At 34.9% G+C, this 17,746-nt stretch overlaps 2 protein-coding genes and 1 long non-coding RNA gene across 4 annotated transcripts in view; 1 reads left to right on the forward strand and 2 right to left on the reverse strand.

Moving 5' to 3' along the window:
- The window catches only part of LOC102694164 (adenylate cyclase 10), a 25,336-nt gene extending 14,141 nt beyond the window's left edge, over positions 1-11,195 (reverse strand). The window contains exons 1-13 of the mRNA XM_015359032.2: positions 10,973-11,195; positions 10,160-10,264; positions 9,051-9,089; positions 8,636-8,779; positions 7,783-7,988; positions 6,726-6,816; positions 6,558-6,646; positions 5,004-5,195; positions 4,572-4,693; positions 2,085-2,161; positions 1,215-1,404; positions 629-684; positions 38-209 (exon numbers count right to left, since the gene is read on the reverse strand). Of these exons, the coding sequence (XP_015214518.2) occupies positions 38-209; positions 629-684; positions 1,215-1,404; positions 2,085-2,161; positions 4,572-4,693; positions 5,004-5,195; positions 6,558-6,646; positions 6,726-6,816; positions 7,783-7,988; positions 8,636-8,779; positions 9,051-9,089; positions 10,160-10,264; positions 10,973-11,123 (1,634 nt within the window). The 5' untranslated portion in view covers positions 11,124-11,195. The remainder of the gene's footprint in view (positions 1-37; positions 210-628; positions 685-1,214; positions 1,405-2,084; positions 2,162-4,571; positions 4,694-5,003; positions 5,196-6,557; positions 6,647-6,725; positions 6,817-7,782; positions 7,989-8,635; positions 8,780-9,050; positions 9,090-10,159; positions 10,265-10,972) is intronic.
- LOC107078799 (uncharacterized) overlaps positions 10,867-17,746 on the forward strand; it is an 11,673-nt gene continuing 4,793 nt past the window's right edge. The window contains exons 1-2 of one of the 2 annotated variants that reach the window (XR_001479767.2): positions 10,867-11,020; positions 13,339-13,443. This is a non-coding gene — a long non-coding RNA (uncharacterized lncRNA). Of the gene's footprint in view, positions 11,021-11,269; positions 11,423-13,338; positions 13,444-17,746 lie in introns of those variants that run through there. The other variant, XR_001479766.2, reaches the window with a different exon arrangement.
- gcgb (glucagon b) lies at positions 12,464-15,822 on the reverse strand. The gene is made up of 6 exons (XM_006636546.3): positions 15,738-15,822; positions 15,340-15,442; positions 14,972-15,127; positions 13,382-13,498; positions 12,810-12,956; positions 12,464-12,685 (listed from the first exon to the last, which is right to left on the reverse strand). The coding sequence occupies exons 2-6, from the start codon at positions 15,432-15,434 to the stop codon at positions 12,667-12,669; spliced, it is 534 nt and encodes a 177-aa protein (XP_006636609.2). The 5' UTR covers positions 15,435-15,442; positions 15,738-15,822; the 3' UTR covers positions 12,464-12,666.

Raw genomic sequence — 17,746 nt, forward strand, 5'->3', positions numbered from 1 at the left:
AAATTTATGGATATATCAAACAGAACATAGCACACACCTCAATCCTTCTTTAGCTGCTTTGAAAACAATTTCAGCCAGGAGACGGCTTTTTCCATAACCAACAGCTGCCTCGTATATAACCACATTGTGGTAGTCTTTGGAACCTGATTTTCTGCATTGCAAAAAATGCTTCAACGCATTGGAAAAGACTTCCATTTCTTTTTCTCGCCCTAGTGGGAAGCATGCATGTTAAGTATTGAAATGATTACCAAACGTCTTCAATTTTAAAAAGGCCATTCTGAAACAGATATTGTTCTGAAAAAACATATTGTTTAATTGCATTCAGGCCACTTATAATCCTTATGGTTGAATAACAAAGTGGATTAGGAATTAAAAACAAATTTATGATTAGATAAATTCCAACCTGAAAAGTAATTAACCTTAGGAATGGAAAGTTACGTTCTACTTGAAACAATTACCATAGCACCATATAGTCCTAATTGTTTAACTTCCACTAATTAATTTTACAGTCTGAATGCTTTGTCTTTGTCAAAAAAACACTACCTCTTAAAAAGGTATAGTATACCTGTAGCTTGATAAACAGAAAGTTCTGTTGTCATTTTTGTTTAAACAATACAGTATAACTCACCTAAAAGGGGATAGTTCTCCTCTCTTTCAACTGACATTAGTGCTTTACCAACAGTTCTGAAAAATGTTTTTTTAAGACATTTTAAAAAATCCTTGAAAAAAAACAATACTGAACATGTGCAAGCAAAAATATACATTGTATATCCACTGTGCACTCACTGTATTTAAATAATTCTTAAAATAACTCACACTAGGTCATTTTATTTTTGAACAATAATGGATGAGTGCCAGCCTGATATATATTAACTTCCCACTTCATTGCTTAATATTAAAGAACCAAACCTGTAATAACATACTATTGGTCATGTGGATAATGACTTTACATTGAGTCCTTTTGCAAAACAATGATATTGATATTGTACTAATACTTTGCAGAAATATTGTTAATATTAAATAGAACCAAATCACCAGAATTAAAATATATTATGTTAAATACATTTTTTAAAAATTATTCATGTCATAACATATCCTGCAGCAGAATATTTTGTTATGTTTAAAGCTCTATAAAGGATTGTGTAAAATTCTAAAAAATGTGCATTGAGTATGTTGTAGTTAAGGGTAATTAAAAACTTTACATGTTGACTTACTTTTGATGTTTCTTGGCCAAGTATTGATAGATGATCCCAGGGTTCTGCACACCTTTCATGGCTTTTTTTGGTAGTTCATTGAAGTAGAAAGATGGAAGTTTTGAATAACAGTACGTCTCCCTGTCACAGGAGACTACTCCAGGGTAGTTCATCATTAACCGAGCTGCCAAGTTCACCTTCCGACCAATAACTGAAAGATAATTATTGAAATCCAGTTCACAGGTTGTTTAGGCAGCAGTTGGAGTAGTTGTTAGTGCCATTAGTGGAACTTGACTAACCAGGGTACTGGTCTACAGTGTACTGTATATATTTTTATGGGCTCCCCCTCCCCTGACATCACACTCTAGCAATATCAGAATAAAGTACCCTTTTATTATTTTGAAATTCATTCTCTGACACTAAACTCCCTTTGATGCCCAGTTTCTACAGTCATTATTAATGCAACGGATACCCATATTTAAAGTTTAGTTCAATCACTACCTCAAACTACTCTCTTTTGATTGTTCATTGGAGAGCACGCCTTTTATGCTTTTGTGGAATACATAATGTAGAATCTCTTTAGGTAACATGGTGGTGACCCATGGCATCTGTTAAAAATTGACACAAACCTCCATTTTTATTCTTCTGTTCTTTTCCTCACAGAACTTTCATTTGTAATTAGCATATATATGTTTTAATTAAATGTTATATCCATACACCCACCCCAGATTTAGCCCTGGTCTTACCTGGATATTTTTATGATCAAGCAAAGGATGAGAGAATCTTTAGATCATTTTATATAAATCTTTTAATAATAACCAGCCATGAAATAATATACATATTTTATTACAAAAAAGTAAAGAAAAGTGTTAAAGTGTTAAAGAAATGTACCTGTATATTCATGACGTACAGGATGTCCAACAACACCACAGAACACAGGGCCACTTGTCACACCAACAGATGCTGTGCTGTTCCAGAAGTGACATCAAATTATTTAACATAATTGTAAAATTATTATTTATCTTAGATGTGTTATAACCCGGTGTAGACATGTGTATTGTTCATTAATGCTTACTTTTTAAAGCAATACAGACTTCTATCTATTAAAACTGAAAATAACGTCTTACTTTTTGAGATATTGGAAGTAAGGCTGTTTGCCCCAGGTGATAATTTTATTCAACTCCTTAGATCTATAAGCTGTGTAATGTTTCAATGAAGGGAACACTGATCCTGAAGGACAGAAGGATATTTTGTTTTCGTTCTAACTAAGCTCTCAGTTACCAATTTAATTGATCAGAATTAAATTGTTGCTGAATTTAGAAATGGACAATTCAAAATCTACCTGCTAAACCTATAGACTGTGGAGTATGTCTTAATAGTTACTACGCAAAGCAATATAGTATGCCAGGCAAAACAGGTAATGTACATCTGTTTGTGTGCGTATTCCTGCACTGCTTGTAAAGTGGAACAAAAAACAACTTTCTTTAAAGAATAAGTGTCCACATAAATTAATGTTTTACATTTTTGTACACCTCTCATTAATTTAATTAGTTTATTACTATCTGTTTTACTGCAGTTAAAAGTGTCACATCAGCCACAATCAAATGGTAAATCAAAACCTTATGAAATATTTCAGTTACTGCATGCAAGATGATTCTTTGGAGACACTGACATTGTAAGATTAGGAAATCCATGTCAGTTTTGTCATTCAGCAAATTGGGTGGGTTTGAAGACCTCCAACATTGGAATCTGAGGGTCTATAGTAAAGATCTCCAGTTAGTCTTATATTCTTAAATAGATAGTTCAGGTGGGGAGCCACGTCAGCATGCGTAGGCTGCAAAGGAACAAGCAATAGGTTTATTCTATGCTGAAAAGAAAAGTAAGAAAACACAACGTTTCAACCATGGAGCCTTCTTCAGGTGACACCTATTACTTGTTCTTATATATATATATTCCCTGCTTTTAAAAGTTTAGCAGCACTTGCAATTTATAGATTAATTAAACAAGTAATTTGTTCAATTCAGAGAACTCTCGGACCTTGGCTGAATTTTTTTTTTCAAATCACCTTTCAAATGTTTATCCCAAATGATCTCTCAATTGTGTGGCACAGTGGTTAGCTTTGCAGCCTCACAGCACTGGTGCCCTGGGTTTAGTTCCTGGGCAGATATCAGCATGTTCTGTTGTTTTATTTTCTTGACTTGTTCATGTGGGTTTCTGCTGGCCAACTGGATTTTCTCTTTTGGTTAAAAAACATACTTGTAGGTTAACTGGGTTCTGGGAAAACTGGTCCTGGTGACAGTGTGTGCATGTTTGTGTCTGTGTGTGCCCCGTGATGCACTAGCATCCTAAGCAGAGTGTATACTGCCTTATGCCTGCTGCTTACCGGGATAGGATCCAGCTCCCCCATAACCCTGTGTTGGATATAGCGATTAGAAAATGGATGGATGATCCATAAATAAATTAATTAGTTTCAAGTCTTTAGACATTTATTTTTTACGGGCTATCAATAAAACCTGTTGGATATGGGGTTTCTAAATGGGTCAGTAGGTTTTATCTTCAAGAATTAAGTTCTCAACAGTAACTTTTGGCATCCTGGGATATTGGACTGCATTATACAGCATTGACAGCCTGACTTCATTTCTTGTTCTGTGGGTTTAATGATCATTGTATTGGAATTGAAACATTTTACAAGCAGTTTAATATGCCTTGTATTTTAATATGTTTTGTACACAGATAAAAATTAGAGATAATAATAAAATAGTTTTGCAGGAAGAACCCCATTCCTGTTTTGTCCTTTTTAATGTAGTACTAAGCAAAGTACTGTATAATATTATGCCAACCTCCCCAAAATAACGTAGAGCATAGATAATAAAAACACAATTGGACAAGCTACAACTGAATAACAATAAATGACTAATCATACCTAATTTAATCACTGTATGAAATAGAATGCTGGCTTTTTGCAATTCTACTCCTAAAGTGTATCTAACATATATAGCTTATTCACTTAAAGAAACATACTGTATGTGGTAGTCATATACAGTATATACTGTATAAAGTCATATATGTGAAAAATGTGTTAGATATATAAATAAAAAACAAAGTTTTCTTATTAACAGTATGCTTCCAGATTAACGGTAATGTAAGGGTTTTGAGTTCAAATCATGCTTTTCCATTTTTTATTTTAACATAGAACATACTATGATGGAATCAGAATTAACTTTAGAACAGGCCACAAATGCTTGGCAGATAGATACGTATCATGAAAAATACCTTGTGTTATTTATCTGAGTTAAAAAAATAGAGTAGGTGAAATTGCAATACTCCTGCACTTAATTATGTGGAAAACATTCTGAAAGATAAAAAAAGTCACTATACCTTACTTCCCTTATTTCCTTTGAACAAAACTCATGTATACCAAAAGCTGACTGTAAAGCATGAGAACTCTCATCTTCTCGCTTATCACCAGGAAGGCCAAAGACACACAGAAAGGTGCAGCCCTGTAACAGTCAGGATACAGGCTTGTCAAACAGCAGTCAGCACTACCTGAAAAAATATATCTGATCCACATAAACATTTTTGTCACTAAACAGAAGACACAGAACTTGTTTAATAAATTAGCTATGGTAAAAGATGAAAGTTGCATTATTTGATAAAACTATACATTAATTTTCAATATATATTTAGCCATGTGCAGTCATAATTTTAGAAATACTCAGCAAATATAAAACCTTAAATATAACATTAGCTTTGCTTTTTTTAGGTATTCCTCTCATAAATGTAATTTCAAGTCATTGTACTACTACCTACCTTGTCAAACATAAATACTTTATTTATTCTTCCTTGATGCTTAACCATCTGATGGCCAATTCCATCTGTTGCTTGTTGTATAGCAAAACACTGAGCTGATTCAGTTACATAATGCCTGAATTGTAGGTTAACAAAGACAATTGTTGCTGGTCTCATTTCAGATAAATACTCAAGAGGCTGATCATCATCAATCTAGTGTTGAAAGAAACAAACAAACAAAATAATCTATCATCACTTAGACCTAATGCAGGCTTAGAATGTACACTTGAGATGCACAGCCTTGTCCTTCATCTCTTTTAACACTGGGTATAGAATTGCAGGTCATACGGTATCTTTGTGTCATGCAGACAACTCCACAGTTCTCTAGACAGCTATTGAGGGAGACATACTGTAGATACTGTAGTTATCATGAGGCATTGCAGGGTCTTGTTTAATGTACCTGACTGTGCCCTATTTTTTTCAATTCTGGACTGATTTAGTATACATTGGTTTGTTCTTTATAACAGAATAGACAAAATAAACCTTAAAAATGTATATTTAACATATTATTTTATATGGTGGCTAAGTGATTAGCATTGGTGCCTTGCAGTACTGGAGCCCTAGCTTGAATTCCAGACCTTTGGTACTACCTGTGTGAAGGTTTAAGTTCTCCACGTGTTTCCATGAGTTTACTTCAAGTGCTCCAGTTTCTCCCCATAGTTCAAAGACATACAGGTAGATTAATTGGCCCTGGTGTGAGAGTGTTTGTGTCTCTGTGTGCCCTGTGATGGACTGGTGTCCTGTCCAGGGTGTATCCTGCCTTGCAGCCGATGCTTTGCAGAATGGGCTCTGGGCCACTGTGACCCTGAATTGTACTGTATAAGCAGTTATTGAAAGTAATAATGATCATATTACAGGTGGGTAGCTGCGTCAGCATGCGTAAGCTGCAAAGGAAAAAGTAATAGGTTTATTCCATGCTGAAAAAAAGAAGAAAGAGAACACAATGTTTCGGCCGTGGAGCCTTCTTCAGGTGTGAGAGAGACAGGGCAGTAGGCAAAGGTAAAGTAGCGGGAGAACAAAGGTTGAGAGGGAGGAGGAGTGAGAGGCGGGAGCAGAATGTGTGATCCTAGCTAGGATCACACATTCTCCCTTCCCTTAATGACAGATTACTGTTCTTTTAAATTTTCTCCATTCATTGGAAGTTTCATTTCACACCTCTCTGCACCCATTCTGACTTCACACCTCTTGATTGGCCTCTCTTTCTGTCCCCTGCTCCCGCCTCTCACTCCTCCTCCCTCTCAACCTTTGTTCTCCCGCTACTTTACCTTTGCCTACTGCCCTGTCTCTCTCACACCTGAAGAAGGCTCCACGGCCGAAACATTGTGTTCTCTTTCTTCTTTTTTTCAGCATGGAATAAACCTATTACTTGTTCCCATGATCATATTACTATGTATGGCAAAATTTCATTAAGAATCTAAACAATCTTACACAGAATTAATAATGCATTTTTCTATAAGAAAAACACTTTCTGTGTAAAGCTTTTATGGTTTGGCTTAGGTTTTCCTTTACACTTACTTTCTGCAAAACAGTTTGCATAACATATTTCCGTAGGTTTTTCTCAAGGTCTGCATTTGGCATCAATCTTGAAGCTTTCCTCACAACACCTAAAGAAGAGTAGATTAAGCAGTGTGAGTTATATTTTATTTACAGTACTATATATAAAATACATTTAAAAATACTTACCTTTAATAATATTCTCATGGGAAAGGTGTTTTCCTTTTGATTGTATATACTCTTCAACAGAAAAATTTGGTTCTTGCTTTATATATCTGACCTGTAAAAGTTACAGAATGAAGCTTGTGGGCAAAGTAAAAGGCTTCTTTATGGAATTTGCTTTGACAGTCTCAGTTTTCCTATTATTTTACCATAACTGTACTATGCTTTTATTTTGTTATGCCACGGTTTCTTGCCATTTCTGTTTTTGATGTACTATACCACAATGTTATTTTACTACATTTCAAAGTGAACAAAGATGCAATCTATTTATGAGCACTTTTCAAGAACGCAGTCAAGAATCCGAGTTGACACTAGCACATACCTGTATATAACACACATCAGAAGCTATGCAAAAGCGATAAAAGCACAGGAGTACAAAAAACAGGAGTAAAATTAAATTCTACATTAAAATTACATTTTGCACAAGAGATCTTTAAGATAATTTAGAGAACATTAACAGTTTTAGATTCAGTATAGAATTTAGGCAATGTGTCACAAAGAAGCCTAGATCAGTCATCCCTTCAAACCAAGCAGGTGAATAAGGAGGAAACTGGGTAGTGAAACGATGCTGAGGCTAACAGTGACTTTGAAACACTTACTGTTTCACAGTTGCTATCAGTACTCAGTGAAATGGAGTTTGGAGAAAAAGACCACTAATCAACAATATTCCGGTCACTCCACTAGGAGGGCTTATATGGAACTGAGAAAAAAACATCTTAGATCACACATGGCATTTGCAACAAAGCACCTAAGTGATACAGCAGACACATGGAAAAAGATTTTATGGTGAGACGAGACAGAATTGGAACTTCTTTTATCTAATCGTACTGTCATACTGTACGTATGGTGGATGCAGCATTACTTTATAAGCAAAGTGAGAGAGCTTAAACAAATCAGCTTAAAGAAGAATAGGCAATGGGCAAGATTTCACAAAATGGGACATCAAAGGAATGATCAGGATACTTTCGCAAGGCACTGTATTCTGAACCCTGAAAACAAGTACCCTGTATGTGATAAATCATACCTTAACTGCCCTTTCATTTTCTATGGGATCAGTTGCTATGTTGTCTCTGTCACACAGTTCCCAAGCATTTGGTGACAATATGATTGTGCTAGCCACTGCTAATCCTTCAGCAAGTCGAACTTCATCCACTGCTCGTCCAATCACAACAAAGTATTCACTGACTTTATCTCCCATAATAACTTTAGATAGTTTTCCTGCTGAAATACCTGAAATAAGCACAGATGAAAAAGCTTAGGAAAAAAAAGCTAAAAAAATGTAAGCTCTGTTTCTGAAATCTTAAGTTTTAAGTTTGCTTATGGTTAATGAAACCATTTAATACTAAGACTCTTTATTAAATACTAATAGTAAATACTAGTGTGACTAGTCTCAATCTCCTATTTGTAAAATTGATTATGTAAATTAAGAGTAAGTTGTCCAGGTTTTATGGTAATTGATAATGAGAAACTGAAAGAAAACCCAGGAAAATGTAATAAGCAATAATCATAATATATTGTTTTAGATGCCAGCTGATACATACCGACTTACTCTACAGCAGATCAGTATTTACAATTTAGGTATAGGTATTATAAATCTTACCGTTTTCGTGGAAATTATGATTTAAGGACATAAAAAAACAACTAAATTGGCAAAGAGAGTAGACCACTTGACTCATCTAGCACAAGTGGTTTTCAGTAGCTTATTGATTAGATAGATAAGTGATCTGATCCTACAGTAGCCATTTCTTGAAAGAAAAGGGGTTTTGGCATTGACAAAAAAGTGCCTCTTATTCTTGGTTTTGAAAGCACGTCCTCAAACAGTAGTCAAGTAGTTGTAATGCTGCACAGCCCCACAGCCTCTCCTCATAAATACCAACCTATTTTCACCCTGAGTTGGCAGCCTACTTCAGTTTCTCGAATGCCACATTGATCTTGGATATTGAGACTGCATTTCACCGCCAAGGATATCACGTCACTCAGCTGCATTCTCTCCACTTTCCAAAGTGCTAGAATGGCATCACCTGTACATAGAAGAGGAAGTCCATGATTCCAGAAATGGAGGTAATTTTGGATTAACTAAGAATGCACACTTGAAAATGAGAGTTAAGAATAGAATGTTGCAAATGTGGCAGTAAGGTTATCATGGGCAAACACATGAATGAGTCCCACAGTAAAATGAGGTGTCTTCCACAGTGAATGAACACTATAGTCATCTAGTAGATGATCATATAAACTGTTATGGCTGTATTATGCAAAATGACCTTTTTCTGTTTTTAACAATCAGTAGTTTACCTGCATAGTTCAGAATGTCTCCTCCAGCAGCAAGAATATCTGTAACAGAATAAAGTCCTGTTTATCATGCCTTCTCCGCATGTGGTTTGTCTCCCAAGACTTTTAATACATGAAGTATACTGCACATGCATAACAAAAAGTAAAAACACTACTATTTTTATGCTGGAGTTTTATTTTGCTGATAGAAAATCACACATCTTTTCCATGAATTGCACCACTAAAGTATTTCCTCCATAGATCTACAGTATGTATCACTATCTATGTGGGAATTATTTACACAATAGCCTTAAATCTAGCCATGCACTGTATTACTATAAAGTACAACAAATGCAATATTTTAGCGATCTAGTATCCTTAAACTCCTAGTATTATCCACTTAGAAAGCGATATGTGATATAATGTGACTTTTATTACATTGATGTGATGCATAGCAGTTTACAAGCAATTTGTTCAGATTTAATTTGCAGTATCCCTCCAACACCAAGGTAACATAAAGGTTTATGAGGATCCTTGTCAGTGTAAAGAGTCTTTTGGGTTGGGTATACAGTTTCGTAACCAAAATGATGCCACAGTACATAAGAACACAATTGTATTGTGATAATTATGATACTTTTCACCACTGTTTTGTTTTCATTTTCACAAATCAATGTGCTATCTAATGTTTACTCTACTGTATCTTTGACTAAGATTAATAAGGTGTTTTCAGTTTAATATGAATAAGTCATAAGAGTAGATACAGATCAAACTTGTAATATATATTTTTGCTTCTCTAGGGTTTGTAAGAACTTATATACAGTTCTAATTTTATAACAAATTGAGGACAAAGTCCATCCGAATAGCATGGACATTGTGAAAGAACAGATATTGTATAGTCTAATTCTTGTCTATATTTTTATATAGCCTTTCTGTGACTGAAATAAGAAAAAAAAAGATTTATTTGAAAACTAAATTGAGTCACACCCAAAACACTAATAACTTTACATCAGTTTAAAGAAATCCTGAAACTACCCAATAACATATTTCTGAATTAAATATTGTTCAGGAATTCTTTGACTATAATATACCTTTGCCTCTACTGTACAGATAAATAACAAGCAAAACAAACTTACGAGTTACTATCTCTCCAATATAGCTGTTCAGAGTCCTGGTTAATTGATCTGCCCCATAACCTTTCTTACTACTCATGCTGAATTTCTCAGTGAGGGCTGTAAACCCTGAAAACGGGGAACACGGAGAGTTACCCGTTGAGCCAGAGCATTCTTCATCCAAAAGCAATGAAAGTAAACATGTACAGTAGATGAAAACATTAAAAGCCGGAATGATGCTTCACAGTCACTGACCATTTTATCACAGCGACTAATATGAGGTCTTCTACTGTTAAGAACTGATATGATATCCCTTTTCATTGCATTAACTCTTACATAAAAGTTGTACATTTTTAATTTGACTACCTTAAAAGGTCAGGTGCAGTCTAATTAATGATTTTTTCCCCTTTTGGCACTACTGTAATCTTCTTAATTACTCCCCATACGTTTGGTTTGGGACGCTTATATTTTAAGTGGCCACACTGGCATACTTTCAAAGCAAAACAAAAATTAAACACATCGTAATTTTTTTTTGTGTAGAAGTGTTTCAATTTTAATGAAAACTACTGGAAATAAAATCAAAATCAAACAGAAAGGTTAAGTATTAATATACGCTTTTACTTAACGGTAATCAAATACAAAAATTGATTGATATTAAATTCCACAAACAATTGCAACTCGTCTGCCAATTAACAGAGGCTTGGTGCGTCTTTCCAATCAAACGCAGTCTTTCAAGCAGGGGCATAGTTTGCAGGTGGTGCAGTATCGAAATTGTGATTAACAAATTTGTGATTTAACTGTGTTTTAATGTGTGTTATGCAAATCTCTCTTCCTTACCCGATATATCGGCGAATAGAAGGACTCCATGGAAGTTCTCTGCGTAAGGTATTTCCTTGGAAAGATCTCCGTATACAACTACATCAGGAACGTGGGATGCTATACTGTTTATTTTATGAGCAGCCTTTGATTCAGGTTTAATTCTTCCCATTTTAGGACATATAGGCGGGGTACATTTTCCTCGAAACCAAAAATCACAACCAACCGTTGGTGAATATTTAAACGTTTTCAGTTTCAACGGCTTACAGTATGGTTCTAGACTTTTTAGAACGGTATGCCAATACCCGGATTGCAAAACCTACAGTTCATATAAGGGTTTTCTAAATGGATCCAAGACCGCCGTTATTTGAGCTGTATACTGTAATTATGCATTCAACGTAAACGTTATTTATTTTTACAGTGGTTTAATCGTACACGTTCTGAATAGAAATCTGCAACAGCTGACCTCCGGTAGGTTTGAAATGGGGGGGAATCACAAGATGGCAAGTGAACCTGTAAACGAAAACTAAACAGATGGTGTGATGTTGACAGCTTGGGGATGTACTTCATCCCACGGCACGGTATCCTTAAGAGAAGGTGTTTTTTTTTTTTCATTGGTGGCAAAACCAAGGGATTACCGGCTGTTTCTTTGCTCGTCATCAAGACAGGAGTTTCTTCATGGAATTTATTGACGGACACATTTCCCGTGTTTTGTGAAAGGCATTTCAATGCAACTTGGGAAGACAGTCTAAATGTACTATAAATGACAAGGAAGTGTCATTTCATCGTAGAGTACTGCTCCCATGGTATTGTAGAGTAGAACGTGTTGTTTACTGTATTTCAAGTACATTATACAGTACCTCAGTTTATCAGCGTAATATCAGTTTGTCACAAGGGACAAATTATCGGGGAGAATTGTCTCATTTCATACTTGGGTCCATTCCCTTGAAACTTTGTCCTGTTTTGTTGTTCAATCCCATAAACTCTGTCCAAGAACTATCTAATAGGTAAAAGGTATATTTTTTTATATGTGGTGGATAATTTCATACATCTTATTTTCCTTGATTGCATTTGTATTCCTTAATACAGTATGATTATCAAGGAAGGTCACTATAACTAGGCAGCTATTCTTACTGAGCTACAGTATGAGAATTTCCAGATTCCTTCATCCGTAGGCCTTTAAAGAAATAACACTTTTTTTAAAGAAAAGGGTTCGAACAGTACTGTAACTACTCTGTATTGCAACATTTCAATAATTCCAGGAGTTAAATAATTTTAAAAAAATGCAATAATGAAACTGCTTGCATGAAATATTTTAACATGTTATGGTGGATTCATTTACCATTATTTTTTGTATGTCTTTAACTCATGATAAATGACTATATTTTATAGAAACATTTCAGTTTTATAGAATACTACAGTAATTTCAGAAAAGAGTAGTGTTTTTCCTTTGATATGCTTCAAAGTAGTGAAACCCATTACGCTGTATTGCATTGAACAATGCACTTTATATCTTTTACTCTGTGTTTATTTTCTTAAATAATTCAAAGATTTACAATTTAATTATTTTAATTGCATGCAAAAAAAGTATGGCTTTTTTTAGTGACATCCAAGGTCTTTTGCTGAAACAAGATCTTGAAGGTTTCCCAGCTGCGACAGTGCTGTTCAGTACCAAAAACATTCCTGAACATGGAAGCACATTTCTTCTTTCGCTGTTACACATTAAAGGGTTCGCTGAAAAAGAAACAAAATTCAGACTCGGTTACAAGAATGTTAGAGCCTGATTTTTTTTTTGTTCTGTAGGAAAACCAAAACAAGCAGAAAAAAGTATCTCACAGTATGGATTCCCCATCATTACCTTTCTTCAGAAGGTTTAGAGTTCATGACCCAGATTATGAATTCCTTTGCAGCAATACTGTCTAGAACATTGTTAACATCACTGGTGAAGCTTCCATCCGCATGTCTTCTGTACATTTCCTCAGTCTCACTGCTCTCCTCTGAAAAACTAATTTAGAAGATTTACAGTTTTTGTCCGTATATGAAGGCTTGTAAGCTTCTCAAGTCTACGTGTTTAAAATAATTCTGAGTTGATGTTGTAGGCTATTTTCAGATTTTATTTTTACATACAGTCTAAGATTGAGCCGTTTTATTTCTGAGATTGGCAGTCCTTTTTCCAAATTTTATATTTCAGAACAGATATTTCAATGAATGTTTATCCATTGTGTGGAGCAAGAAGAAATATTGTGTAATACCAATAAACTCAAAGCTTAGTTTCAGTAGATTTATTTGCACGACCAGTGAAATAACAATACAGGTCATACAAAACATGTTATAATACAGTTAAATTATACATTTGTTTATTATGTTTTTTTTTTCTTTTCCTCTAGGCACAGAACAAGATGCTGTTAATTTAATAGAATGGAATCCTACTCTCTTCTGTCTTGTCCTTGCTTCAACCAAGTAACAAATTTCTTGGCAGCCTGGTCTTGCAGGTAGGAGCTGACGTCGCTAGTGTAGGTACCATCAGCATGGCGTCTTGTAATTCCCCTTGAAGAAAGTAAGAGTCCAAAGAATGTGAAATTCTGCTGGCTACATGCAGAAAGGTCTAATGCATGGGAGATGTTTTTATTAAGTAGTAGAAGTAGATACAATGGCATCTACAGGTATGTGCCAATGCAGATGAGAAAGCTTTAAAGACAAAATGTGTGACAGGTTGATTCTTTTAGTATGAAATGCTGAATAAACATATAAATCAGTTTCTTTTAAATACTATGTTCAGACAGTGTTAAATATTTCCTCATGTCCCACTCAAGGACTCTGATAACAAATATAGCTTGGGGGATTTACAGATAAAGCCTTAGTTGAATTGTATTGGGATTTTACCTCTTAAAAATGAACTTGCAGTATGTGGGTTTATTGGTCTTGCATGTTCTTTATGCAACAAATATGGATTTATAAAATGAGCCTAGATGAAGAATTAAAACAACTTGATGTTTTCATTTGGTAAACAGTATTACACCTATCCACAAAATAACACTAAAACCACTTAACTAAGGGGCTATAACTTTACTGTATGGGACATACAATAACGCTTCAGATATGCATAACATTTTTTTGTTTTTCTTAATTAAATATTCCATTGTACGACAGGAAGAAATACATATGAGAATGATATACCTGTCCTTTATTTATACTGTAATTCAGTTTGTACATTAAAGCTGAAAATGTTTGCTTTTCTATCTCTTGTACTGTACATGCATATGAACAGTTTTGATGTTCCACTATGTTTTAAATTGGGAAAACATTTGATTATATGCAATTGAATATGGTTCCTTTTCATGTGTATAATGTTCTGTTTGTCACTGTTAAGATGACATTTTATCATACTATCACCTTTGAAATCTCAGTTTTAAACCAGAACATAATGTACAGTATTTTGCATTCTGTAGTAATTGGTACTTACTGCACATGCTAATGTTGTTCAGAAAATATGTACCATGTGTTTCATAAGAAAAAGCCTATAATATATGCTGGTATATTCTGTATTTATAAATCATTTTATTGTTGTAGGCTTAACATTATCAGTTTTGATATCTGGTAGCAATATGCCAATTTCAGTTCTCTGAGAAAATGTCTACCAAGTTTTCCTGTCTGGCATAAAACAAGGCATTGCAGAGGTTTAGAACTTTGTGAAGATTTACTCTACATTTTTTTTTTGTCTTTTGGTATCGCTTGTTTATTTTTTGTTAAATAAGAGTATACCTTCAATCTTGGATTATCCCATTTAATGTGTCTTAATTAGCATGTTTTTAATCGAAGCATTCTGTTTTATGTAACACTAGACAACTATATGGATTAGGCTTCTGATCGTGCACTCCATTCCTTTTGGATATACTGTAGGATGTGTTTTGTAACCCATTGCCTTCAGCCTTGAGCTTTTTCATTTTTGGAAAAAAAAGTTCTTACTGTTTTAGTTCAGACAGGGAAAACAAAAAGATGTCGCTTGCTTGAAACACTTACCCACTTCGCTTAGTGCTCATTAACCACTGAACAAAGTCTTGAGCACGCCTTGTGTCCAGGTATTTACTGTAATCGTTAGTGAATGTCCCTTGTGAATGTCTCTTCACATTTGTAAGTTCCCTGGGTTCATCAATAGAACTGTCTTCTGTAAGTAATCTAGGGAAAAAAACACCTGTATTATATTCATCTTGGTTTCAGTACAATTCTGCATTTTGATGCCGACTGTTCAAAGCAGAGATTGAAATCTTTGTTATGAAAGCATGCTAATTAAAACAATTCTTTATTTTCTAATTGATTTTCTCTAGAATCACTTCAAGCATGTAATAAATGCTTGGTCTATCAGGAACATGGTATTCACTAGGATGTACCTTGAATTATCCTCTGTGTCCTGCAAGGGGACTTGCCAGCTTCCTTGAACGATAATCAAAAGCAGCAACCCAGCCAGAGAATGAATCCCTTTCATTGTGTGTCCTATCAGAAGAAAAAAGTAAATATCTCGTTTAAAGAGAAGTCATAAGAAACATTGTGACAAAGATATAAGGTTAATTTTTGTCCGTAACTACTTTTAACAATAACTTTAAATGAGTTTGGGGGAAGTACTGTATGATGTTAACAAGCAACATGTGAACATCTTCAATAGCATATTGTAAAATGCTACACTTCTTATTTCCTCCTGGTATTTGGTTGGTTTAATTACAAAAAAAGCTTGCACAAACCTATCTTTACTGGACCGCTTTTAAAAAAATGAAATCAGTAAGGGTCTTACCTGTATTCCAGTTGGAATTCTACGAAAAAAGGCTTGGCTGATTCTCTGTTGGATGACTTCTTCTTGCTCTTGTGGACATGCCTCTGACTGCTCAGCTTTATATAGTGGTGAGCTATGACAGGCTGCCCAGGTGGCATGTTTGGTGATTGTTTAGCACATTTGTTAGTCTCAATCCATTAGACTTAGTTTTTTTCAGTACACTGGGTTTCGCGTATTCCTGCTTCCTCTGTGATTTATTTCCGTTTAAAGTGAGATGTAGCCAATGTCCAGAAGAGATAAGCTGTCACTTAGGTGTAGAAATCAAACAGGATGCTATTCTGTCAAATTGAAAAAAAATATTAGCACAAATCTTAATTTCTGGTAAACTTGGTTTGCACCTGTGCCTTTGGAAAAATTATAGGTTGCAATGTTTCATTATAATATAGGTACAGTAGTTTACAGTCTTTTTATTTTTTTAAAATGCTAAAAAATACATTGTGCTCATTGAGTGACTCTGAGGGGGGGATCCCATTTGTTAATTTTTTTGGGGGGCTTTTTATTTTCCATAAATGTGTAGCAAACCCAATTGATGTAGTGTATTGCATTGGTGAAAGAAAATCTTTTTTTTAAATTAAATATATGTTATCTTAGCCATTACATCAATAAAAAAGGTAATAACATTCTACATTTGAACTACAGCTTTTACATCATTAATATTTGGAGATTTATTCAGTTTTGGGTTTATGTGGCATTCATGAATACTACTCAGATATATGAAAATGTGCTAAAATGGTACATACAAATGCCATTTTATTTGATCTCTCGTGTTACACTTTTAAATCCAATATTTGATTTTTTTTAATGCTGCTTCTTGTCAAAGTGCAGGTTTAGAGTTTGTATTTCGTATTTTAATGCTTTAGATTTTGTGATAACAAAACAAGAGGATAGTGCTTAGTTTGCAGTTCTTGTCCGTACATTTTATAACTGATAAATGAAATTCAGCCTCACAGGGATGCTGGAGCCTATCCTGAGAAGCAGCGGGTGCAAGATAGGACACATGCCGCAGGGAACACCAGTCCATCATTAGACAGACAGACAAAAACACACAGACTCTCACCAACGCCGGTCTTCCCAGAAATCAGTTAACCTACTGTACCAATATACCAATAACCAACATCTGAAGAAGGCTCCACAGCTGAAACATTGTCTCTTTTCTTTTTAGTATGGAATCAACCTTTACTTGTTCGTTTGTAACCTACCAATATGTCTTTGGACTTTAGGAGGACACCTGAGCACCCGGTGAATTCCCATGGGCACATGGGGAGATCATACAAACTCCACACCGTTGGTACCTCAGGTTCGGAATTGAATCCAGGGCCCTAGCACTGTGAGGCAGCAAAGCTTACCACTGTGCCACCATGCCACCAACACTACATTATCATTTTTCATGAAATATTTCTACAAAATGCTACACAACTACAAAACTCTGTAGTAAAATTTTTTCCAAGTTTAGCTACATGTGCAGTACACAAAGCATCTGGATAGCTTATATTTATGCAGCTTCTGTGTACATTGTCTTAACACCTTGGTTATAACCAATTGCTCTTTATATGTATAATTTTTATAAATATTTAGTTTATTGATTAGTAAATGTATTGTTTATTGTAAGGTAAATATTCCAGCATAATAAAGTTTATACTCTGCACTACTATACTTTTGGTGAAACCCAAGTGGTGTAATCCAGTTTTGAAAATAAGAGGAACCATCTTCTACTGTATGTTAAAGTAGGATTTTCATTATATACTGTAACTGTCTGCATTGACAGGAATAATTTAGTAAAAAATCAGTTTCTCGTTTAGTGAAATAAAATAGCCAGCAGCCATGTCACCCTGCAACTCACAACTGGCAACCCACTGAAGCTAAGCAGGTGTGAGCCTGGTCAGTACCTGGATGGGAGACCTCCTGGGAAAAAACTAAGGTTGCTGCTGGAAGAGGTGTTAGTGGGGCCAGCAGGGGGCGCTCACCCTGTG

The sequence above is a fragment of the Lepisosteus oculatus genome, chromosome 12 (assembly GCF_040954835.1).
Source record: "Lepisosteus oculatus isolate fLepOcu1 chromosome 12, fLepOcu1.hap2, whole genome shotgun sequence".
In the NCBI taxonomy this organism is placed as follows: Eukaryota; Metazoa; Chordata; class Actinopteri; order Semionotiformes; family Lepisosteidae; genus Lepisosteus; species Lepisosteus oculatus.

Bases quoted from the DNA above. Each gene is read 5' to 3' on its own strand.
- gcgb (XM_006636546.3), bottom strand. From the start codon at position 15,434: ATGAAAGGGATTCATTCTCTGGCTGGGTTGCTGCTTTTGATTATCGTT. The intron at 15,128-15,339 runs GTACATCCTAGT...TTTTTTCCCTAG, and splicing joins GACACAGAGGATAATTCAAG to ATTACTTACAGAAGACAGTT. The intron at 12,957-13,381 runs GTAGGATTCCAT...CTTCTAAATTAG, and splicing joins CAAGGACAAGACAGAAGAGA to TTTTTCAGAGGAGAGCAGTG.